Source organism: Chelonia mydas, chromosome 25, assembly GCF_015237465.2.
Source record: "Chelonia mydas isolate rCheMyd1 chromosome 25, rCheMyd1.pri.v2, whole genome shotgun sequence".
Taxonomy (NCBI): domain Eukaryota; kingdom Metazoa; phylum Chordata; order Testudines; family Cheloniidae; genus Chelonia; species Chelonia mydas.
Genome location: NC_057858.1, coordinates 1,989,613 through 2,016,147, shown reverse-complemented (window position 1 = coordinate 2,016,147; position 26,535 = coordinate 1,989,613). Strand labels below are relative to the sequence as shown.

Here is a 26,535-nt window from a genome sequence, read left to right as displayed (position 1 = left end):
TAGGGCCCTCTGTATCCTATCCCTACCCTCCAGCGTATTTACTTCTCCTCCCAGTTTAGTGTCATCTGCAAACTTGCTGAGGGTGCAATCCACACCATCCTCCAGATCATTTATGAAGATATTGAACAAAACCGGCCCCAAGACTGACCCTTGGGGCACTCCACTTGATACCAGCTGCCAACTAGACATGGAGCCATTGATCACTATGCCCATTGGCTGACAGCCTGGAGCCCCCTGCCGTCTCTCAACAGCCCAGAGTCCTGCTGCCACCTCCTGATGAGGAAGTGGGGAGGAATTGGCAGGGAGGAGAGCCCAGGTGATGGCCAGGCTTGGGCTCTCCTTCCCCCAATCCCTTACTGGGAGGTGGGCAGGCTTGTGCTCTTCCCTTCCTGCTTTCCACTCTGGACCGTCAGCCCCAGTGTCGGGGCTCCAGGCTGTCACTGCTCCACACGGTCAGTTTCCTCAGTAGAAGCACTCCTGAGGATGACGTGCACCACCAACAGAAGGAGCTAGTGTGGCTCTGAAAAACTGCAGTAATTACTGCAGTGGCTGTACGTTGACTTAACTTAGGTTGATTTAATTTTGCAGTGTAGACAAAGCCTAAAGTGGGAAGGACAGGAGCATGAATGCTTTTCCACTTACCTGGACAAAAAGCTACTGGTCTTTGCTCTTACACCAAGAAAGGATCAAGCTAGCAAGAAGTGCCCTCTCCATCCTCTAGAGAAGGCCTATCCCACCAGTAGTCTGGTAAAGAAGTTTGTTGATCCTAAGAGCCTCATACAAATTTTGTTCATAACCCTGCTATGCACCGCAGAAGCCAAAAAATGAAAAAGGTATTCCAAGATGATATATGTGTATTTAACGTTGTAATACTAGAGGTATTTGTCATTTGAGAAATAGAATGTGATCATATAATTATGATGGTCTTTACACATGCAAAAAGGGGCAGAGTTAAGACTGTGTCCAATCTTAGCTTTGGCATCTCCTAATCCAAGTGCTCAATTGTGACACTAACATTCTATTAGTGTATGTGTGGAATTACAGTTAAGTTTGTGACTAGTTCTTCACTGCAAGTTATTAGGGGCAATACAGGAGTAACTGGGTGAAATTATATGATCTATGTTATATGTGAGATCAGACTATGAAATGATCTAATGGTCTCTTGCCTTAAAATTTAAACAAATCAGTGACTGAAAAACCCTATTTTGAACCCCTTTCCCTGGTTCCTATCCCACAAAAAACACTGCCAAAACTCAGCACTAATCCACCTGACATTTGCCAAGTACTCCTCTGCCAACTGAGATATTGGAAATTTTAAGGGGGAAGGAGGGAAACAGGACTATACATATACATTTTTAGAATGCCACTTAAAAGTGGTTTTTGCCTAAAAATTCCAAGTTTTATTTAGTTGACGTGAACAAGAACGGATATACTGACTATTTTTGAAAGCCTGGATAAAAAAAACCAAACCAAAAAACCCATAAAGAAAGTTGCACTAATCAGTTTCAAAACAATTTAAGTGACTTTGTGTATGTAATATCCCCAATAGCTGGGATGCAGAGTAAGAACCAAGGGGTGAGGGAAGTCTTGATAAAGTTATAAAAGCTTTTAAAATGTGTTTAGTTGTGATTATTTTTACTTCATAAACCACAGTAGTCAGACACTGAGTCAGCTTCATGGAGCCCTTGAAGTTTAGTAACTACACAATGGCCAACCTGCCACTGATTCCAAGGGGAGTTACACTCCGGATTGTGGGGGGTAAGCAGTCTTAAGTTTCCACAGACCATAAATGGAATTTACCCTATCCCTAGAATGAGATTAACACCCTGATCTAGACACACATTTCAACATTTTTGGTTATCAGATTCATAGACAAATGGAGAAGGGGGTGGGGGAGGAAGGGGTCGGGGGAGGAAGGGGTCATTGCATGCAACTCGTGACAAGCGAATTCAGGGACCTCCTAAAATCTTAAGTAGTTCCCTAGTCTTGCCATAAATCCTGCTAAGGGGGAGTGGCATTTCACCTGTATCAGGATATTGTGTGTTTTGAATGACATTTTAGTTAGAAATTTGCAGATATCAAGTTTGTTTCTCCAGTCATTACACCCAATTAAATTAAAAATTTCAGTAAGTATTAGTTAGTATTTATACAACTTTTCATCCAAAGGTCTCCAAGTACTTTACAAACATCAATCCTCATAATAACCTTGTGAGTTAAGCAAGAGGAAGCAGAAGACAAAGGTTGAAGTGACTTGCTCAAAGGTCACACAACATGTCAAAGTCAGACATGAGTTTAGAATTCAAGAGGTTCCTAGCATCAGGAACAATTCAGTAGACAATCAGCAGAGCTTCCTGGTGGAGTTAAATGAAAAAAAATGGTTTTGGATGTGGTGTGAAGCTCTTTTTTTTTTTTTAAATAAATGAACATGAAATAAATAGGGCAAAACTCAGATTGTAAAAACTCTTTAGAGTAGGGACAGTCCGTCCTGTGTTTCTACAGGGCCTCGCACAATGGGAACCTAGTCTATGACTGGAGTTCTAGGTGTTGCAATAAATAAAATTATACATCACTTTCAAATGCTCCTCCACTGGAACATACCAAACCACAACATTAATGGGCTCTAAAGGTACTAAAAAAGTTGCACTGATCTAACTAGACAGATTTTTAATTTAGTTAAACCAGTGCAAATCCCTAATGTAAGTGCACTTAAAATCAGTTTAGCCCATGCTTAAGTCAACCAAGCTTGCATCTTCAACTGTACTGCTGCTTATGTCTTTCCTGTACTTCCTTTTCTCTAACTACACTGTGCCATCAGTTTATTTTGTGTGTTTACAGAGCACCAATTACTACAAGTACCAAACATAGTACAGTAAGCGGGCAAAAGAAAGAAGGGGGACAAATGGTAAACTAGTTGCTGAAATAGTCTGTTCCCAGGTCATTAAAGGCATTTAAAAAAAAAAAAAAATCTAGGAAGATGACCCTGAATTGGACAGAGTTGAGGGTGTAGAAGTGATGTACTTTTCCTCTCTATCTCTCTCACACACACACCCCAGCTCATCCCACCCGGAAGGCAAGCTGCTGTGTGCTGGACAAGTTGAAACTTCAGATTGGCCTTTAAGTGCATAGTGTAGAGGGAACTGTTGTGCGTTAGTCTAGAAGTAATGAATTAACATATTATTGTTGCTAGGTCCTCATCCCAGCGAAATGGTTGAAGTCTTCTGCCTATCTGGAGGCGCAACATACATTATTAACACTACCTAGTTCACAAACAGAGTCAAGTCTCATACTCAATTCCAGATAACTGAAGCACCAATGGCAAAGTTCAGCCAGTAAGAACCAAAAATAAGCAGACATCCTGACTTTAAAAATACACATCTCCTAGCAGAGCTAGAGCAGTAAAGATGGAAGACCAGATTAAAAAAAAATTGAGCACAAAGACAAAGTTGATTTTCTTACAGTTGTGCAGCTTAAATTGACACTAGTTGACATTAAAAATTGACACTTATGACATGGTCATGGAATCTCTCTCAGATAGTAGAGGACTTCAGGAAACTCAGAAGCATGTTGAAGACAAGCATCCAAGCAATCTTCTCTGAGATCCTTCCTGTCCCACGAACAAGACAGACAGAAGACTGAGGAAGTGAACCACTGGATAGGTAAGTTGTGTATGATGGAGGGTTTTGGTTTTGTGGAACATTGGTCCACCTTCTATGGGGAGAAGGGACTATACAGTCTGGATGACCTCTGCCTCAGTAGAAAGGGGATCAATCTTCTTGGGGACAAGCTGGCTTGAGTAGTCAGGAGGGGGTTAAGCTAATAAAAGGGAAGGATAAAGAGAGGGAAGATATGAGCACTCAGCAAAAAAAATTAATCAAGGAACCAAAAGGGCATGGAGACATTCACTAGCCTTGAATTGCCTATGCAATGCTAGGTGTCTGGGTAACAAGAACTGGAACTGCTCATTTATGCACATAAATTCAATTTAGTTGGTATTACTGAAGCCCAGTGGAATGATTTGCACAATGGAACATTAACATCAATTATTATAACCTAGTCAGGAAGGATCAAGTGGGCAAAAGGGGAGAGGGAGGGGCACTGTCAAAAATGGCATTCCCTGTTTCAGAGTCACTGATAACTCAGAAGAAAATGATCCTTAATGCTTACAGATCAATGTCTTTATAGATTAAGCACAAGATGCGCTATTAGTTGGTGTCTTGTACAGACCATCACATCACATTAGGGAACATGATGACTACCTCCTTATGTAGCTATCTATAATGTGCAGAAAAGAGTGCTGTGTGATCATGGGGGGGGACTTCAATTGCAGTGACATATGCTGGAAGTCTCGTGCTGCCAGTATTATATCATCCTTGGAATTTGTACAAATTATAGATGACAGTCTCCTAACTCAAGAAGTGTTGCAACCAATTAGAAGAACGTGTATGATAATTGGGAATCATTTAAGAGCAGCTTACTAGATGCCCAAAAAGCCACAATTGAAGAACGGGGCTCTGCTGGTTAGAGGGGAAGTGAAGGCATATATATATATTATATATGGAAGAAAGGAGCGGTTGATAGTAATGAACATAAATCAGAAGTTAGGAATTGTAGAAAATTAATAAGGGATGCAAAGGAGCACAAGGGGAAATCTCTGGCCAGCAGAGTTAAGGACAATAAGGAGGAGTTTTCTAAATATACGAGGAACAAAAAAAAGATACCGATGTGAGGATCTGGTCCATTACCAGAATGAAATGGTGGAACCATCAGAAATAATGCAGAAAAACTTCAATATTTCAGTTCTGTATTTGGAGAAAAATACAGATTTACACTTTTTATTCCACTGAAGTGTAAAACAAACAGCAGCTACTAAAGTTAAACTTATCAGCAGGTCAAAATAGTCAGCTCTTTTAAAACTCTTTGATGCAAATTGAGGAGCATGCTGGACCATTAATGCTGATTTTCAGTAAGTCTTAGAACACTGGGGAAGTTCCAGTAGATGGAAGAAAACTAATGTCGTGTCAATTTTTTTTTTTTTTTTTTTAAAAAGGTAACAGAATGACCAGGGCAATTATAGGCTGGTCAGATGACCAATCCCAGGCAATATAATGGAGCAGCTGACATGGGAAGTATTAAGGAGATAATTAATTAATACAAATCAACAGGGATTTATGGAAAATAATCCTGTCACACTAACTTGCTATATTAAAATGAGATTACAAGTTTGGTTGAGCTAAGTATATTATGTGAAGACAATTACTTTTACTTCTGTAAGACATTTGACTTGGTACCACAAGACATTTTGATTTAATTCATTCTAGTTTTTCAAATTAATATGGCACACATTAAATGGATTAAAAACTGGCTAACTGATAGATCTCAAAGTGAAAAGGAATACTTGTGGCACCTTAAAGACTAACAAATTTATTTGAGCATAAGCTTTCGTGAGCTACAGCTCACTTCATCGGATGCAGCTGATGAAGTGAGGTGTAGCTCACGAAAGCTTATGCTCAAATAAATTTGTTAGTCTCCATGGTGCCACAAGTACTCCTTTTCTTTTTGTGAATACAGACTAACACGGCTGCTACTCTGAAAAAAGATCTCAAAGTGTAATTGAGAATCATCATCAAGAGGGTATGTTTCCAGTGGGGACAAAGAGGGAGTGGTTCTTGGCCCTGCGCTAGTTAACATTTGTAGTATTGACCTGGAAGAAAACAAAACCATCACTCAAATCTGCAGATGACAAAACTGGGGGGGAGTAGTACATAAAGAAGGCTGGTCACTGATTCAGAGTAAACTAGGTTGCTTGGCAACCTAGGCACAAGCAAACAAAATGCATTTTAACTAAGACTGTCAAATAATTGCAGTTAACTCATGCGATGAACTCAAATTAATCACAATTAATCACAATTTTAATCGCACTGTTAAACAGTAGAATACCAATTGAAATTTAAATATTTTGGATGTTTTTCTACATTGTCATAAATATATTGTATTCTGTGTTGTAATTGAAATCAAAGTGTATACTATTTTTGATTAAACATTTGCACTGTAAAAATGATAAACAAAAGACAGTATTTTTCAGTTCACCTCATACAAGTACCATAGTGCAATCTTTGTCACGAAAGTGCAACTTACAAATGTAGATTTTTTTTTTTTGTTACATAACTGCACTCAAAAAAACAAACCAAAAAAAATGTAGAACTTCAGTGCCTACAAGTCCACTCAGTCCTACATCTTGTTCAGCCAACCGCTAAGACAAACAAGTTTGTTTACATTTACGGGAGATAATACTACCTGCTGCATATTTATAATGTCATGTGAAAGTGGGAACAGGTGTTCACATGGCACTTTTGTAGCCATCATTGCAAGGTATTTATGTGCCAGATATGCTAAACATTCATATGCTCCTTCATGCTTCAATGACCATTCTAGAGGACATGCTTCCATGCTGATGACGCTCGTTAAAAAAATGTGTTAATTAAATTTGAGACTGAACTCCTTGGGGGAGAATTGTATGTCTCCTGCTCTGTGTTTTACCCACATTCTGCCATATATTTCATGTTATAGCAGACTCGGATGATGACCCAGCACATGTTGTTTGCTTTAAGAACACTTTCACTGCAGATGTGACAAAATGCAAAGAAGGTACCAATGCGATATTTCTAAAGATAGCTACAGCACTCAAGGTTTAAGAATCTGAAGTGCCTTCCAAAAATCTGAGAGGGATGAAGCGTGGAGCATGTTTTCAGAAGTCTTAAAAGAGCAATACTCCAAAGCGGAAACTACAGAACCCAAACCACCAAAAAAGAAAATCAACCTTCTGCTGGTGGCATCTGACTCAGATAATGAAAATAAGCATGCCTCAGTCCACACTGCTTTGCATCATTATCGAGCAGAACTGTCAACAGCATGGACACATGACCTTCTGGAATGGGGGCTGAAGCATGAAGGGACATATGAATCTTTAGTGCATCTAGCATGTAAAAATATCTTGCGAGGCTGCCATGGGAATGCCTGTTCTCACTTTCAGGTGACATTGTAAACAAGAAGCAGGCATCATTATCTCCTGCAAATGTAAACAAACTTGGTTTGTCTGAGCCAGGGGTTGGCAACCTTTCAAAGAAGAAGAGCCACTTTTTTGTTTTTGTCTTTCACCAAAATATTTCAAGAGCCGACAAAGGGGTATTCACTCACGAAAGCTTATGCTCCAATACGTCTGTTAGTCTATAAGGTGCCACAGACTCTTTGCCGCTATCACACCCAAAGCTACTTGTAAAGTCAGAATTTATCAACTAATAATAATTGAATATACTGAAGTTATTACTACTCGCCAATACTTTTAATGCAACTAGAATCTAGTCAAGGATCGGCAACCTTTGGCACGCAGCCTGCCAGGGTAAGCCCCTGGTGGGCCAGGCTGGTTTGTTTACCTGTCACGTCTGCAGGTTTGGCAGATCACGGCTCCCACAGGCCACAGATCACTGCTCCAAGCCAACAGGGGCTGTAGGAAGCAGTGCAGGATGTGCTGGCTGCCGTTTCCTGCAGCCCCCATTGGCCTGGAACAGCCAGTGGGAGCCACAGTTGACCGAACCTGCGGATGCAGCAGGTAAACCGGCCCGACCCGCCAGGGGCTTACCCTGGCAGGCCACGTGCCAAAGGTTGCCGATCCCCAATCTAGGGGCTTCAGCGAGGACTGTACCAGACTGCCCACAGCCTGCGTATGTAGCCACGGTGTTAAACCATGCTGGGTCCATGCTGTTGCATCTTTACTGATATCTTTAGCCAGGGCAGCTAGAGTAAAGCTACAGAGCTGCAATGACGCTTCTGATTGCAATGCAGGCACACCCCCTGCATTTGCACAGCACCTAGCACAAAGACCTGATCTCAGTTGGGGCCTACTGATGTTCATGACATACAAATAAGTTTGAACCCATCGCTCCTGCAAATACTTGCATTCAGATTTGGGTTTGTTCAAATACATTTGCTACAGGGCCTGAAGCGACCTGGCAGTCCCTCAAATGAGGCTCTGAATAAGGTCAGTATCCTGGCAGGGGGTCACAGTAATGCGATGTCACTGTACCATGTGTGTGCTCCCTGAGGGCTGAGTGGTCTCTGCCCTTCTGAATCATGGGGTGCCAGGTGCTGTCTCAGGTACGCAATGCTCAATAACTACATCCGTGCTGCAGTGCTTATGTGAACCTCACCCTGGCTTTGTATCAGACTCCGAATCCCCTGCATGCAAACCTCCCACTTCTTCTGCTGGGTGCCAGTCTTTCTGGATTACAAAGCAGGGGATTGGGGTGCAGGGGGTGTGGGGGAACCAGCCAATGGGAGTTGCAGGGATGTTGCCTGCAGGCAAGGGCAGTGCATGGAGACCCACTGCCCCCATTCCCACCAAGGGGTGCTCAGAGATGTGCCAGCAGCCAGCTACTTCCGGGAGCAGCATGGGGCCAGGGTGGGCAGGCAGCCTGCCAAGCCCTGCTGCACCGCCAGACGGGAGCCACCTGTGGTAAACACCTCCTGGCCAGACCCTCCACCTCACACGCCCTCAAAAAATGGCTGCCCACAAGGGGGCAGCCAAAGAGCCACATACAGCTCCGGAGCCGTAAGTTGACGACTAGCTCAGAATGGGGTGGGGAAAAACAGCCCTGCCCTGAGCACCAGACAGGATCTACTCCCCCAGAAAAGCTCCAGTTATACCCAGGGACTGCACTCTCCCCAGCCAGGAGCAAGGAAATCCACAAGGGTGGCAGATTATGCTGCAGAGCAGCATAACACAGTAATGGGGCACAAGACCCCCACCTTTACAAATGGGCCTTGTTTTCAGAATGATGCAGCCATGGCCCTTGGTTTGACTGTATCAGCCTCACTATTTCAATAGCTCAGAAGGCCTCTGACGGGTTTCAATGGGGAGCAAAATCCTTTAGCTAGTGCAGATGACTCCCACTAGTGAAAGTACTGAGTAAAAATGCAGGAGGAGCCAAAGTTCAGCCTACATATTCAGCCCCCAGCCTGCCTGGACTACACATCCCACCATGCAGTGCTCCACCTTGATTGAGGAGCCTGCTGCACTGCATGCTGGGACATGCTACAGGCTGGGGACTGACTGGCTAAGCAGCAGTTCTTCAGAAAAGGACCTGGGGATTACAGTGGATGAGAAACTGGATATGAGTCAGCAGTATGCCCTTGTTGCCAAGAAGGCTAACGGCATGTTGGGCTGCATTAGTAGGAGCATTGCCAGCAGATCGAGGGAAGTGATTATTTCCCTCTATTCGGCACTCGTGAGGCCACATCTGGAGTATTGCATCCAGTTTTGGGTCCTCCACTACAGAAGGGATCTGGACAAATTGGAGAGAGTCCACCAGAGGGCAACGAAAATAATCGGGGGCTGGGGCACGTGACTTATGAGACGAGGCTGAGGGAACTGGGCTTGTTTAGTCTGCAGAAGAAAAGAGTAAGGGGGGATTTGATAGCAGCCTTCAACTACCTGAAGGGGGGTTCCAAAGAGGATGGAGCTCAGCTGTTCTCAGTGGTGGCAGATGACAGAACAAGGAGCAACGGTCTCAAGTTGCAGTGGGGGAGGTCTAGGTTGGATATTAGGAAACACTATTTCACTAGGAGGGTGATGAGGCACTGGAATGGGTTACCTAAGGAGGTGGTGGAATCTCCATCCTTAGAAGTTTTTGAGGCTTGGCTTGACAAAGCCCTGGTTGGGATGATTTAGTTGGGGTTGGTCCTGCTTTGAGCAGGGGGTTGGACTAGATGACCTCCTGAGGTCTTTTCCAACCCTAATCTTCTATGATTCTATGATTCTATGACCCCTGGTCTGAGCAATTGACTGTACAAGAAGTAGGAGTGAGGGACTTGTAGTCTCTGAAGTTTTTTATTGTTTTATTTTTGAGTGCAGGTTTTTTTTGGTACATAACTCTACATTTGTAAGTTCAACTTTAATGATAAAAAGATTCCATTACAGTACTTTTATTAGCTGAATTAACATACTATTTCTTCTCTCTTTTTTACGGTGCAAATATTTGTAATAAAAAATATAAAGTGAGCACTGTACACTTTGTACTCTGTGTTGTAACTGAAATCAATATTTGAAATAGTAGAAAACATCCAAAAATACTTAATAAATGGCATTCTATTATTTAACAGCACAATTAATTGCTATTAATTTTTTTAATAGCTTGACAGCCGTAGTTTTAAAATGGTTAAATGTCAGTTATATATTCAGGAACAAAGAACGTAGGCCATACTTACAGGATGGGGGACTATCTGGGAAGCAGTGATTCTGAGAAAGATTTGCGGTGGGCTTCCAGTGTGATGCTGTGACCAAAACAACTAATGCAATCCTGGGATGCATAAACAGGGGAATCCAGAGATGTTATTTTACCTCTATAGCTGGCACTGGTGAGACCACTACTGGAATACTGAATTCAGTTCTGGTGCACACAATTCAAGGAGGATGTTGATAAACTGGAGCAGGTTCAGAGAAGAGCCACAAGAATGAGTAAAGGATTTGAGAACAAGCCTTATAGTGACAAACTAAATAGACTGAGCTTTTTGAGGCTAACCAATCATTGGCCATGAGAAGGTCCATTTTGGTCAATTTCATAGTCACAGGATTTAGTAATTTTAGAATAGTAATTTTCATGATTTCAACTATTTAAATCTGAAATTTCACAGTGTGTAATTGTAGGGGTCCTGACCCAAAAAGGAGTTGTGGGGTACAAGTTTAGAGAGAGGGGGGTGTCGCAGTACCTCTACCCTTACTTCTGCGCTGCTGCTGGTGGCGGCACTGCCTTCAGAGCTGGGCAGCTGGAGAGCAGTGGATGCTGGCCGGGAGCCCAGTTCTGAAGGCAGCACCATGGTCCACCAGGAGCACAGAAATAAGGATGGCACAGTATGGTATTGTCACCCTTACTTCTGTGCTTCTGTCTGCAGAGCTGGGCCCTCAGCAGCTGCCACTCTCCAGCCGCCCAGCTCTGAAGGCAGAAGCACAGAAGTAAGGACGGCATAGTAGGGTATTGCCACCCTTATTTCTTCAGAGCTAGGTGGCTGGAGAGCAATGGCTGTTGGCCATGCCCAACTCTGAAGGCAGCACCCTACCATCAGCAGCGCAGAAGTAAGGGTGGCAATACCATGACCCCCCCCTAAAAATAACCTTATGACCCACCTGCAACTCCCCTTTGGGACAGGGCCCCCAATTTGAGAAACACCGATCTCCCCCGTGAAATCTATATAGTATAGGGTAAAAGCACACAGAAGACCAGATTTCAGAACGGGAGACCAGATTTCATGGTCCGTGACACGTTTTTCACGGCCATGAATTTGATAGGGCCCTAGTAATCATAGAATAGAATATCAAGGGTTGCAAGGGACCTCAGGTGGTCATTTAGTCCAAACCCTTGCTCAAAGCAGGACAAACACCAACTAAATCATCCCAGCCAGGGCTTTGTCAAGCCTGACCTTAAAAACCTCCAAGGAAGTAACCTATTCCAGTGCTTCACCACCCTCCTAGTGAAAAAGGTTTTCCTAATATTCAACCTAAACCTCCCCCACTGCAACTTGAGACCATTACTCCTTGTTCTGTCATCTGCTACAACTAAGAACAGTCTAGATCCATCCTCTTTGGAACCCCCTTTCAGGTAGCTGAGAGCAGCTATCAAATCTCCCCTCATTCTTCTCTTCTGCAGACTAAATAATCCCAGTTCCCTCAGCTTCTCCTCATAAGTCATGTGCTCCAGCTCCCTAATCATTTTTGTTGCCCTCCGCTGGACTCTTTCCAATTTGTCCACATCCTTTCTGTAGTGGAGGGGTCGGGGGGGGGGGACGGGGGACCAGTACTCCAGATGAGGCCTCACCAATGCCGAATGGAGGGAAATGATCACATCCCTCGATCTGCTGGCAATGCTCCTATTTATACAGTCCAAAATGCCTTCTTGGCAACAAGGGCACACTGTTGACTCACATTCAGCTTCTCGTCCACCATAACCCCTAGGTCCTTTTCTGCAGAACTGCTGCCTAGCCACTCGGTCCCTAGTCTGTAGCGGTGCATGGGATTCTTCAGTCCTAAGTGCAGGACCCTGCACTTGTCCTTGTTGAACCTCAGATTTCTTTTGGCCCAATCCTCTCATTTGTCTAGGTCCCTCTGTATCCTATCCCTACCCTCCAGCGTATCTACCAGTCCTCCCAGTTTAGTGTCACCTGCAAGATAATATAGAAATTCAGACTAGACGATCACAGTGATCCCTTCTGGCTTTGGAATCCATCAATAAATTTTGTTAGCATCTTTTAATTTTTTGCCTGTGGTATTCTGAACACTCTAAACAATATCAGAGCACATTTCCCATTAGGGCTTGCAGAAATAAGGCTTGTTACAAATAATTTAACATATAGGGATGCCAAATCTTTGTGCATTATTTAAAGTGGTTTATTATGAATAAACCTACCTTTACTACTACTGCTCCTACTACTAAAGCTTCAGTTATACTGGTCGTAATTCCAAAAAAGCTAGAGGCAAATATTTCTCTACCTCTAGATACCGTTTCTTAACAAAGGTCAGCAATTTTTCCTTCCTGCCGCCTGCAACATTTTTATTTAAAAGTGAACTTTTCTGTAACAATTGATTTTCTTGTTAGAAGACAACTGACAGAGTTTGCAGTTTTCAGGTACAGTGAATCACCTCAAAGACCATTTAGGGGATATTATGAAACATTGAAGGACAACTATTAATGTATTTGACTCTAAACAGACCAATGAACCCACCTGCTATATCTTCCGTTTATAACTCAAAGCAAAAGGTTTCTGCTTTTTAAAAAGCCCACACTGCAAGCTAATTTGCTAACAGAAAAATCCAAACTGTTTCAGCTTTGTGTATTATTCACCAACAAGAGACTTATTTCAAAGTCCTTCACTGGCAATTTTAATTCTGTTCTGCCACATGCAGACATCAGCTTGTTCTTCCCCAGCTAGAGCATAACAGACAAAGCTAGAGCAGTGCTGACAGTGGACAAAGTTTCATTTTGATCAATAAAAAAAAAAAACAGATTTGACCAAAGATGCACAACATGACACTAAAGTTTATTATACAGATATACTCTAAGAAAGTCTAGTCCTCCAGAGCAGCTTTCTGACCATAACCACACTTTCACCCTCCAAGTACAAAAACAACAAATTACCTGAGGACAGATTTCAGCCATCTCTTTCCATATCTACTACAGTCATATTAAAAACAGCCACACCCACATACACAAGATGGCCAATTCTTTTGTGTGAGGGAACACCAAAACGGTGAGCTGGCTGTAGCAACAGTTCATGCTCAAGTTTCTCAGCCATTTTCAAATTCTGAACAGTTGGTTTATGCAGTAATTTCACATAAAACATTGCTGTTTTTCTCTTGGCCACTAGAGAGATCATCAGGGTGGTGAAGAGAGAAAAGCCCAATTTAAAATTCTTCCACTGGCTAATGATTTTTCTTAAAGCTGCCGAATACCATTTTTGCTAACAGAAAAAGCTACTGAAGTCAAGATTTTACAAAGGAAGTTCTAGAGCAGTAAATATTTTAACAGTTGAAGAGTGAGATTCTGAAGTTTAAAGAAAAAAAAAGGAGTCCTTGTGGCACCTTAGTAACTAAAATTCATTTGGACATAAGCTTTCATGGGCTAGAACCCACTTCACTGGATGCATGGCTTGAAAAATACAGTACACAGGTATAAATATACAGCATATGAAAAGATTGGAGTTGTCTTACCAGGTGGGGGGTCAGGGCTAACGAGACCAATTCAGTTAGGGTGGATGTGGCCCATTTCCAACAGTTGACAAGAAGTGGTGAATATCAGAGGGGAAATTATTTTTTGTAGTGACCCAGCCACACCATCAGGGGCTTGTTCACCTGCACATCTACCAATGTGATATGTGCCATCATGTGACAGCAATGCCCCTCTGCCGTGTATATTGGCCAAATGGGACAGTCTCTACACAAAAGAATAAATGGACACAAATCAGACGTCAAGAATTGTAACATTCAAAAACCAGTTGGAGAACACTTCAATCTCCCTGGACACTCAACAACAGACTTAAAAGTGGCCATTCTTCAACAAAAAGAAAAACTTCAAAAACAGACTTCAACAAGAAACTGCAGAATTAGTTTGCAAACTTGACACCATCAAATTAGGCCTGAATAAGGACTAGGAAAATAATTTCCCCTCTGTTGATATTCACCCCTTCTTGTCAACTGTTGGGAATGGGCCACAGCTACCCTAACTGAATTGGTCTCGTTAGCACTGACCCCTCAACTTGGTAAGACAACTCTCATCTTTTCATACGCTGTATATTTATACCTGCGTACTGTATTTTTCATATCATGCGTCCGAATAAGTGGTTTATAGCCCACGAAAGCTTATGCCCAAATAAATTTGTTAGTCTCTAATGTGCCACAAGGACTCCTCGTTGTTTTTGCTGATACAGACTAACACAGCTACCCCTCTGAAACCTGAGGTTTTTGAGCCTCATTAGGTCTACTAAAAGCCACTCCAATATGTGAGTTGGGATGATTATTAGTACGTATCTTTCGTTAGCAAATTGTATCTGTAAAACTAAAATTAGAGTTAAATTATACCCTAAAGATGCACCAGGAGATAAATACCAGGTCCCTTTCAGAGAAAGTGGTGAGCATATTCTTTCTCCTTGACAGAGAGTAAAATTAAAAAATCCTTCCTGAAATGCAATCATCTCCTTCCTGCTCAGACCACTGAATATATGGCAGCTGGAACAGCAGTAGAAAAACTCAAAAAGCCAGTGCACAGATAAAAATAAGGGCAGGTCAGAAGACCAGTAAAAAATTCACTCAAACACCAATAATTTCTTCAGTGCCTGCACAACACCTGATATATAGTTCCACAAGCGAGTGGAGATTGAAGTTGGTCTTACCCACTGTCTTACTACTTTTGGGGACACAGCTTGGGCAGCAGCCCCATCTCTTTCCAGGTCAGAATCATGAGCCACTATAGGATTCCTTCTCTGGTATCAATGATCCCATAGCTAGAAGGGGAACAGCACAACAGATTTTTTTACTGCTGGGCCAAGAGATAAATTAATAATAAAAAAAATCTAAGCAACATCAGTGCGTTTCCAGCACCATATGGCACATAGAAGACATGGTCCCCCCCTAAGGAATTTAGACGCTCAGCCACATAGAACAGGGTTCCCCCTCACTAAACAGTGTTAGAAAGTACTTTACAATAGAAATACAAAAGCACAGACCCTCCCTGAAAATTTAAAGTCTAATTTAAGTTCAGATATTTCTAAACGGTGTAGATTTTTTTAAACAAGATCCATATAATGTTGTGTACTTTCATCTACTTAATCAAATTATTATTGAGGGGGAAAAGAATAAGACAGCTGTCAAGCTTTAAAGTCTTAGGATACTGAGCCATTTGGAAAGCTGATGAGATTCAGTACCAGACATGGCAGCTTAGCATAATTTGGAAGTCAATCAATTGTGCTTTAAAGGAGGCAGGGAAGAAGAAAGTTTTTCCAACTATTTGGCAGCTCTTAAAATGAGTGGGTCATATAGTGCAATATATATTAACTTTAATGTAAAGTAAGAGACACAGTAAACTGCTGCTAATGGAAAAAACTCATTTTTTCCCCAGCAAGCCAAATATATATGCATGGCCACCAATGAAAAGAACAAGTGCTTGTCTATATAGCAAGTTCCAGCATGGCAAGCCCGTGTGTGAATCTACACCACACTAGCTTGCTGCACACTCACTCACTGTGAGGACACTTTTCAGAGTAGCAGCCGTGTTAGTCTGTATTCGCAAAAAAAAAAAAAAAAAAAAAAAAAAAGAGTACTTGTGGCATCTTAGAGACTAACCAATTTATTTGAGCATAAGCTTTCGTGAGCTACAGCTCACTTCATCTGTAGCTCATGAAAGCTTATGCTCAAATAAATTGGTTAGTCTCTAAGGTGTCACAAGTACTCCTTTCCTTTTTGTGAGGACACTGTTACAGCATAGAGAGTGTCCTGAATTACCACTAGGAGTACTGCTATTTGCAACTGTCCTACAATACACATCAACTTCAAATCCTCAGGAAGATTTTCACCAGAGAAAACACACACATCCTACTCCAGTTCCAAAATCAACTACACACCTAGATGTCATCAACCCTCAGCTTCTGCTCCTAGAATATCACACTGTTCCAACTCAACTGGTGGAAGCAATAGTGAGAGTGCTATTGTTGCCAGTGTCACAGACCAGCTCGGAGCTGGGGCCAGTCGTCAGTCTGCACTAGTGCAATCATCATTGCTACTGCCAGCGAAGATGTGACAATGACACATTTGTGTTAGCAGACACACACCCTTAAAACTCCAGAGCATCCACCACCAATATTTTTGGATGAGAGCACAAAGCCATTTCAGCTCTCTAAAGAGAAATCCCTAATCCTAAAAACTTCTGCAGATGTTCAGCAACCGGCTTCAAAGAATTTTATGAAGTTAATTTATTAATTTCATGATGGGATTAAATATCTACTGAGCAATCCCAGTTTAAAGCTGTCCAGTAGTTAGAAAGTTGTAGTTCTATTGGGATAGCAATAGAGTAATTTCTGCTTATTATAGCAACTCTCGAGTTAAGGTGGAGAAGAGTTTTCTATTCTAACCCCCATTTTCACTTAGCAATTTTTGAGCAACATTTGAGCTGAAGTTTCTTGTGCTTGGTCTCAACCCAAAGCTAGTTTTTTGGAAAAATTAAACTTATGCTAACCTGTTGTTCCTGAGGCTACGTCTACACTGGCAATTGAAAGACAAAAGTTTTGTTGTTCAGAGGTGTTAACGCCTCCCACCCCCCGGAAAGACAAGCGCCAGCGTGAACAGTGCGAAGTTGGCACAAGCACTCCTTGGGGGTGGAAGTTTTTTGTTGGCAGGAGAGCCGACAAACAGCGGCTACACTGCCCAACTTTCAGCGGCACGGATGCAGCAAGCAACGTAGCCATGTCGCTAAAAGCTGTGTAGTGTAGACGGAGCCTTACGTAGCCAAGCATTACACTCACATTTTTAAGTGCTTAAAAACCGAGAGACAGACAGAGCCTAAGAACAGAAAAATTTGCGTTCACACCTTTTTCTCTACTTCCAAACGCTCAGCTAGGAGCATGGTCTTCACCACATTAAAAAAACTGGGTTTTCGAAGGTGCTTGGAAAACCCTTCGGGAGGGCACAGGCGCTCTGTGCATCAAGCCCGGGCCGCCACCAGCCCCCCGACTATTGCAAGCCAAAGCGGACACGCTCTGGCCACCCCCGGCAGCGGGGGAGGAAGAGACGGGCCGCGGGGCAGGGGATGGACAAGCGCTGGACAGACCCATCCGACCTGCGCCGAGCGCCCGGCCCGGCTTGCAGCGCCCACGGCCTGCGGCAGATCCCACACGCGCCCCGCCTGCCAAGCCCGGTGGGCTCCGGCTCTCGGCCCGGGATACGCCGCCCCTGGAGCGCCGCAGGCCCCGCTGCCCGCCCCCCTCAGAACATGCCCCGCGGCCCCGACCCGCTGCCCGGCGGCCACCGCGGGCGGCGAGCCCAGGCAGCGGGCGGAAGAGGGGCCGCTCCCGGGCCTGCCGCCAGGGCGAGGGCCAGGGCGGGGCGGCGCGGAGGGGGGCGCAAGGCGGGGGCGGGGGCGGCCGCGGCACGGGGCAGCGCCCCCCGCCCGCGGTACCTTTGAAGAGATAGTCGTACTCGTCGTCCCGGGTGCCCATGGCGATGGCGGCGGGGCCGGTCCTCTGGCTGCCAGGCACCGACGCGGTGCGGTGCGGGTGGGGAGAACCGCTCCCGCCGCCGCCTATCAGCGGCCGCCAAGGACGCCGGAGGGCGGGCACAGCGCGAGCGCCGCAGATACCACCCAATGGGAGACTGCGTCCTGAGGACTGACAGGCCGCCGAACCAATCATTTCAGGACGGGGCGGAGCGCTGTGATGTGCGGGGAGCCCTGCGTCGGCCCTGCTGTAGCCCCCGCCCCGAGCCGGCAGCGGCCCCCGCGCCACCGGGACACGGCCTGTGGCCACTGCCCGCTGCGGGCCGGGCCGGGCCATTACGGAGGGATCGCTCGTTGCCTTACGTCATGTGCTGACCCCGCAGAGCGCTCCAGCGGGGCCCTCGCAGCCGGCACCGACCGCCCAGCCCACCCCGGGCAGGCCCCGAGGGCACCCGGCGGCCCCCCCCCCCCCCCGGGCAGGCCCCGAGGGCACCCGGCTGGTCCCCCCCACCCCCGGGCAGTGCTGAGAGGGCACGCGGCCCCAGCCCCCACCCCGGGCAGGCCCCGAGGGCACCCGGCTGCCCCCCCCCGCCCCCGGGCAGTGCTGAGAGGGCACGCGGCCCCAGCCCCCACCCCGGGCAGGCCCCGAGGGCACCCGGCTGCCTCCCCCCCGACCCCGGGCAGTGCTGAGAGGGCACGCGGCCCCAGCCCCCACCCCGGGCAGGCCCCGAGGGCACCCGGCTGCCCCCCCTCCCGACCCCGGGCAGTGCTGAGAGGACACGCGGCCCCAGCCCCCACCCCGGGCAGGCCCCGAGGGCACCCGGCTGCCCCCCCCCCCCGAGCCCGGGCAGTGCTGAGAGGGCACGCGGCCCCAGCCCCCACCCCGGGCAGGCCCCGAGGGCACCCGGCTGGTATCAATTCTGCCCAACCCCACCCTGGCCAGGCCCTGCTTGGCTCCCAACTCCGGGAAGAAGAGAGTGGGTGCTCAGCAGCCCCCGATCAGCTCCTCCTCCCCCCACCCCCGCCAGCGCCTCCCACACACCGGCGATCAGCTGTTCAGCAGTGTGCAGGAGGTGCTGGGGAGGAGGTGGGAAGAGGCAGGGGGAGCTCGGGGGGGGGGGGGAGTGGGGGTCAAACACCCCCCAGCAGCTTAGAAAGACTGCACCTCTGGCATGAGCATGGGTTCACTGACTCATGGGGCTCCCTTTTCAGCTTTAGTGACTAAGCCCAATAAAAGAATGTCAGAGTTCCTTTATGGCTCAGGGAGTTCCAGGGGCAGATTCCCTACAAAGAGCTAATCCAAAAGGAGATCTCCCCCAAAGCACTCTTCCATCGAGATTTTGTGGCCCAGTGTGGTTCCCACCAAAGCTCCTTTGGCACCAAAGTGGCACACTGAGGAACCATCACAATTGTCACTGATGAAGCTGCCTTCGCTCAGGGGCTCTTCCTTCTTGATGTCACATTTGGCATCGCCAAAAGCTTTTATGGTACTGCTACATTAGGCACTGCAACCCCAGCAGTTTGGGATGACACTACTCGAAGAGACCATAGCACCATGTAGACTGTCTACTCCACAGCACCAGATGGCATCAGAGTTTTACAGTACTGTCAGATATGCTTATATTGGAGGAGCCTGAATCACCTCTGTTGTCTACATCAGTTTCTCTGCTGGTGCCAAAACATTCAGCAACCGTAGCACTGCCTACCTCAGTGACTCTACTTACCACACCAAGATCGTAAGTGGTGTTGTCAGAGCTGACATACTCTTCCTCAGTGGCCTGAGATGACAGTCACAACTCGGAGAGGTTGCAGCACATGTACTTCCCTAGAACTTCTCCTGCCTCCTCTTCAGTGCTTTACAGATGGTCTAGAGACTTTTCTGGAGACAGGCACTGGGACACCCATCAATCAGGTCACGGAATGTGGATCCCAATACCTTGGCGCCTGGCCTATAACTCTCAATGCCAGTGTGGCTGTACTGGGGACCCTGGTCAGCAAAAAAGAGGAATAATTAACCTCAGACCCTGTGTACCTAAGACACTTCCATACACAGTCTTGGCCACCCTGGCTGCTCTGGAACCTTCACCAAATCAGCCTTCACCTGTTCCTGAGGAGGTACCAGAAGAGGTTGCACCTATTGCTGCTGACATTAACCTCATTCTCCCCTGACAAGGCCATTGTCCTTCCAGCACTCCCCAAATTCAAGGAGATGACTTAAAGGGGTTCAGAACCTACTTAGGAGAATCACAACAGCATTACAGATCCCCATAGAAGAGATCCAGGAGGCCAATCCACAAATTAATGGACATTCTACATGGACCCAGCAAACACCACCCACAGCAGCACTAACTTCCTGCAAGGTGAACAAAAAGTACCACGTCCTCCCTAATGGAGCTGAATTCTTCTATACAAACCTTATGCCACCTTTACTGGTCATGACGTCTACACACGAGAAGTCACAGCAAAACCAAGACACACCAAAAGTCCGAGTACCAATATGAATTGATTTATTTGACCATAAGTCGTATTCCTCAGCAAGACTATAATTTTGGGTACAAACTATCATGCTCTAATGGCCAGATATGACTTCCAAGTCTTCAAAAAGTTGGCAGCCTTTACAGACAGACTTCCACCAGAAGCCAGAGAAGAGCTCTTCTCTTTAATCAACAAAGACCAATTCATGGCATAGTCCAGTCTCCAGACTTCTCTGGATGCTGCAGACAGTGCCTCCTGATCAGTGGCCATAGTGATGGTCATGAGGACACCTCATAGTTGAAAGGCTCTGACTTCCCTTGGGATTTACAATCCACCATTGAGGACATACCATTCAAAGGTGCAGAGTTCTTTAGTTCAAGAAGAGATGAGGCTCTTCACACTTGCAGAGGAGGATCTCTGTGATTTCTGTCTACACTTTGGTCCCTAAAATGAAGCATTTTATACAGCAATCTCATGCTCTGCCACCCTTCTTCCACTAGAGGTCTACAGAGCCTCCTAAAAGGGACATTTTCATTGACACAGGCAGCCACACTCAGCAACCCACCCATCACTACCAGCATCGCAGAAACATTAATTTTAGTGGGACTGTTGAGAGTTATGAGCCCACCTCTTCAGATCTAGAACCGATCCTATCTTTTGGGAATCACCTAACCCTCTTCAGGGACATGTGGCCCTCTGTCAACACAGACCAGGGGTTTATGGACATGATATCAGGCTACACCACCTGGTTTCTCACTGCGCCTACCTCCAAAGCCCCTTACCCTTCCTTTTCCAGGGACTCTTCTCACAAGGATCTTTTATAACAGGAGGTCCTCTCACTCCTCTCTTTTGGAACGATAGAAAAGGTCCCACCTCAATACTGGGGGAAAGGGTTCTACAGCAAATACTTATCCCAAATAAGAAAGGGGGATGGTAACCCATCTTGGACTTAAGAAAGCTGAACTCAATCATACACAACTTGAAGTTCAGAACGGTCACCCTCACTGTGACACTGTACCACATATTCTTCACAGTGATATTATTAGGATATAATTATGATGCATTTTGTACAAGATGGGGCATGTAAGATGTGTGACAAAGTTCCTGCTCTACCTTGGTGGGTCTTGCACTTATTGGCGGATTTGCTCGCCTTGGAGCTTCACGACAGCCCTCAGCTTGGCCGTTTTTCTGAACCCACAGTCCAGGTCGACGACTCCTGTGTCTGACCAGGAGTTGGGAGGATTTGGGGGGCAAGCCGGACCCGCCCTCTACTCCAGGTTCCAGCCCAGGGCCCTGTGGAGTACAGCTGTCTAGAGTGCCTCCTGGAACAGCTGTGCGACAGCTACAACTCCCTGGGCTACTTCCCCATGGCCTCCTCCCAACACCTTCTTTATCCTCACTATAGGACCTTCCTCCTCGTGTCTGATAATGCTTGTACACCTCAGTCCTCCAACAGTCCGCGTTCTCACTCTCAGCTCCTCACACATACACCACAAACTGAAGTGAGCTCCTTTTTAAAACCCAGGTGCCCTGATTAGCCTTCCTTAATTGATTCTAGCAGCTTCTTGATTGGCTGCAGGTGTTCTAATCAGCCTGTCTTAATTGTCTCCAGAAGGTTCCTGATTGTCCTGGAACCTTCCCTGTTACCTTACCCAGGGAAAAGGGACCTACTTAGCCTGCTCTCCTGCTGCTGCTCTCTGGCCTGGGCTTTCCTTGCCTTTTGCCCCTGCTTTCAGCTTCCCCCCCGACCGGGCCAGACGCTCTCCCCCCCCCTTCTTTTCCTTTTGTTGTTTTTTTTCTTTCTCCGCTGTTGCTAGAGTGCTGGCCGGCTGCCAGCCGGCTGTTAGCCCCCCCCCAGCCCACCTGCCCTCGGAAGCTGCTGCCGCTCCAGTTGAACCCCCCCCGAGAGGCGGGGGGGGGCTGCCGGCCCGCTTCCCCAGGGCGGGGAGTGGAAGGATCCAGCCCCCAGACCCAGCTGCTTACTGTTTGTTTGCGGACCCGTCTCTGGTTGAAAGGAATCTTATCACTTGCTCCGGCATTTCTGGAATGCAAAAAAGAAAACCCGGAACAGACAGAGAAACAGCCGTCTATCAGAGGAACACCGCCCGGGGAACTTACAAATCGCTGTGGAGGGGGCCCAAGACTGAGTAACTTTCAAACTGTGGTCTCGTGTGGGGGGAGGCCTTGACTGTGTCGTGACTGTGTTTATAGGGACACAGGTGTGGCACGGAGCTGCCCCCCGATCCATCTGTATCCTCCCAACCCCCACACTACCATCTTCACAACTGCCTCCTCCACCGTCATTGCTGGCTGTTTAACATCTACCTCTGGACTTAGCTGCTCGCCCTGATTCCACCGTGTGGGCCAGAAACACCAGCCAACCAAACAGGACTCTCTGGACAAGCGTACAGTGGTTCATGTGCCCCCCCCCCGAACTGCCCATCCCACAGCCTGTCCCTTTTTACCTGACCCCAACTCTTGTTAACTACCTGCCACTGCCCCCGCTGGGGCATCGGCAATGCCTCCTCCGCTGCCATGCTCACCGGCTCCCCAGACTCTAGGGGAGCCCCCCAGCCGGCGGGAAAGGCCAGGGCAAGAAGAAGGGGAAGGGCCCCACTAAAACCACCAGGCCCTCCGTGGCAGGGGCCACCCCCACTGCTGCAGCCCCATCACCGACCACGGCGTCCCTCCCCGCTGCCCCCTTCACCAGCTCTGTGGGTGTCCCTCCCTCACCCCCCAGGATGTATGCCCGGGCGGCGGCAGCCCCCCCGCCTGCCGCCTCGTCATCTATCCCGCCCACCACCTCCGCCACCATCAACAGCGGCCGGGGTCCCTTCCCCACCATGACAAGGAAGCACGGTGTCCGATGCCTCCTGGTGCCCGCCTCGCCCCATGTGGAGACCTATGTGCGAGGGTGGTGGGGCCCTCGGCCATTGTGGCGGCCTCCAAATGTATGGGAAGATCGTCTTCTTCTTAGCATCGGAGGCTGCTGCCCAGGAGGCGGTGGAGAGGGGCCTGGCGGTGGGGGGGGGTGTTTGTCCCCCTAGAGCCGCTAGAGGATCTGGACGTCCGCCTGGTCCTGACCTTTGTCCCTCCTTTTCTCCCCAGTGCTGCCCTGTTACCCGCCCTTTCCATCCTGGGGAAACCTGTTTCTGTCATCAGCCCTCTCCCGTTGGGCTGCAAGGACCCCACCCTCCGTCACATCTTTTCCTTCCGCCGGCAAGTGCAGCTTCTACTGCCGTCGGCGGCGCGTGACGGAGAGGCGCTTGAGGGGTCCTTCCCAGTCCCCCACCGGGGGGCCTGTTACTGGGTGCTACCTCTGCCAGGCGTCAGGGCATGTCCAGAGGGACTGCCCCTTAGCCCGGCAAGGAGGGACATCTGGGATCCCCGAGACCCGGCAGGACATCGGCCCTGTCATTGCTGACGCCCCTGGCTGCCCGATACCCGAACCCGCCCCCCCTCCTCTTCGGACCACCACTTCTCCTGTTCAGGCCCAAGGGGCACCTCCCCTACAACACCCAGACGAGCGGGAGAGCCCCACCCTCACTGCTGACAATCTGGCGGGGCCTATGGAGGAGGGTGTGGCAGAGATACCACCAGGCATGGGAGAGAACCTGCCCCAGGGAGAGTCGTCCGTCCCTTATGCTGCCCCATCGTCCCTCCCCCAAGTCCCTGAGCCATCGCCTTTACCCCCTGATATGACCCCTGCTAACCAGCCCCCAGATGATGCCATGGAGGGCTGGGCCCTTGTCCAGGGGAAGCCAGGCAAGTGGAAGGCTCGAGCTCCGCCTCATCTACCCGAGGCGGAGGCCCCCCGGAAGACCAGGAAGGGGGGCACCGATGCCGAACCTTCCGCTTTGCCCACGAGTGCGTCCCATCCACCGGTGTCAGCCGGGAAAGACGTGGCAGCACCGGAAGGTAGTGTCTCCCCTGCACGGGAGACCCTCTCCTCCGAGACCCTCGAGGAAGCCCCTTCTGTCCTGACACTACCCGAAGCCCCCATGAACCCCGAGGCAACCGTCGTGGTGGGTGCCAGCGGGGAGAACCCTGGGGCGATGGAAAGTGTCCTCTCCTCCATGTTCGAGGAGATCGAGGCCCTAGATCTGACCCCGGTCGCCCAGGGGGGGACGACCTTTTGCCAGCAAACCTCGATTTGGGCAACCTCACTCCACCCCTCTTTTCCCCATGCTCCCTCCCCCTAACTGCTGCTTCTGCTCCCACCTCCGAGGAGCCCCTGGACTCCTCCACCGACCCGGCCGCTGATGGCACCCCGCTGACAACCACCGAGCCTGCTCAGGTGACAGCTGGCACCACGCAGCCAGGACATGAGTCACCAGGGGCACCCCCCGTTGGTGTGGAGCAATCGATTTCCTTCCTGGGCGGGGGCCCAACAGAAGATAATCCATTTGCTGATGCTGTGGCCGCTAAATCCACCATAGAGCCCGCGCCCGGTATCACTGAGAGCTCCCTCCCCACCCCCTTAACCCTTGAGTCTGATCGGGAGGTGCCACCATCCAGCTGCTTGCCTCCCGAAACCCAGAACCTCACCTCTGCCCCTGCCCCTGCCCCTACCCCTATCCAATTTACCTCCTGCAATGTCACTGCTGCCCTCGGGGCTGTCTCCTTCCCTTTCCCAACTGATGACCCCCAGGGAGCGGCCTTTGTGTTCTCCTGCCCTGTCCCATTAGGAGCTGCTATCTTCCCTCCACCGCCCCCTATCGCCCCAGAGCTTGAGGCGGGCCTAGAAGCTCCAGCCCATCAGGCACCCCGTCAGGGGTCCGCACCCTGCTTGTCCGTTTTAGTGGACCACGGGGCTGCACCAAGGGCCCCGCCGGGGAACAACCGGGAAACCATAACCCCACCCCCCCATGAGTGCGAGGAGAGCTGCGAAAGTTTTTAGAGGATGTCCGTGGCTCCCACAACAAGGTACAGCTTGCTCTCCAGCGATGGGGGGATTTTTTTCAAATCCTCCGGGCCACAAGGGCCCTCATGGGGGAAGGTAAAGGGACAGGGAAGCAGGATGCCGCTGCCTAGTGGCGGGTCTGCGTCTTCCGCGACCAATTACTCACCTACAGGATGGGTCAAGGACTGTTGCGCGGCCCGCTGGGGGATGCGAGCATCCCCGCTAGTGAGGATCCCCCTTGGCCCCCCCCATGACACCTCTCACCATCGCAACGTTGAACACCCAGGGTTGTTCCTGTCTCGCTCCTCAGCACGGACTACAAAATCGTAGTGAAAGCAATCTCGCTGTGGCTAGGGTCTGTGCTGGCAGACGTGATCCACCCAGACCAGACCTACACCGTCCCGGACCGCAGTATCTTTGATAACCTATTTCTGGTTTGGAACCTTTTGGAACTCGGGTGTAGAGACGGTCTGTCGTTCGCCCTCCTGTCCCTAGATCAGGAGAAGGCGTTCGATAGGGTGGACCACGGGTACCTCATGAGCACTCTGCAGGCGTTTGGCTTCAGACCCCAGTTTGTGGGTTTTCTCCAGGTGCTATACACTTCCGCAGAGTGTCTGGTTAAGCTCAGCTGGACCCTGACCGAACCGGTCAGCTTCGGGCGAGGAGTACAGCAGGGGTGCCCCCTCTCGGGCCAACTGTACGCTCTGGCGATCGAGCCCTTCCTCTGTCTCCTCCACAGGAGGTTGACAGGGTTGGTGCTGCGGGAGCCGGAGCTGCAGCTGATCCTGTCGGCGTACACTGATGACTTGCTCCTCGTGATCCAGGACCCCGGCGACTTGGCGCGGGTGGAGGCTTGCCAGGCCATCTATTTGGCAGCCTCCTCCGCCCGGGTCAACTGGGTCAAGAGCTCTGGCTTGGCGGTAGGAGACTGGCGGCAGGTGAGCTCCCTCCCACCCGCGCTTCAGACCATCCGGTGGCACACGGGTCCGCTGCTCTAACTTGGCGTTTACCTTTCTGCCACGCATCCCTCTCTGCTGGAAAACTGGGGAAATGTAGAGGGCGGAGTGATAGAGCGGCTCCGGAAATGGACGGGCCTACTCCGATGTCTCTCTCTCTGAGGGAGAGCGCTGGTGCTTAATCAACTAGTCCTGTCCATGCTCTGGTACTGGCTCAACACCCTGGTCCCAGCCCTGGGTTTCCTGACCAACCTCCAGACATCGATTCTGGGGTTCTTTTGGTCAGGAATGCACTGGGCCCCTGTAGGGGTTCTTCATCTACCCCTGAAGGAAGGAGGACAGGGCCTGAAGTGTCTGCACACTCAGGTCCGTGTCTTCCGCCTCCAGGCCCTACAGAGGCTCCTCTATGGTGCAGGCAGTTCGGCGTGGAGCACACTGGCGCACGCCATCCTGCGCC

At 48.7% G+C, this 26,535-nt stretch overlaps 1 protein-coding gene across 1 annotated transcript in view; it reads right to left on the bottom strand.

The window, feature by feature from the left end:
• Positions 1 to 18,096, bottom strand: part of RAB11B (RAB11B, member RAS oncogene family) — a 32,994-nt gene extending 14,898 nt beyond the window's left edge. Inside the window, exon 1 of the mRNA XM_037885543.2 lies at positions 17,709 to 18,096. Coding sequence (XP_037741471.2) covers positions 17,709 to 18,081 — 373 coding nt within the window. The 5' untranslated portion in view covers positions 18,082 to 18,096. The remainder of the gene's footprint in view (positions 1 to 17,708) is intronic.
• Between the last annotated feature and the right edge of the window lie 8,439 nt (positions 18,097 to 26,535).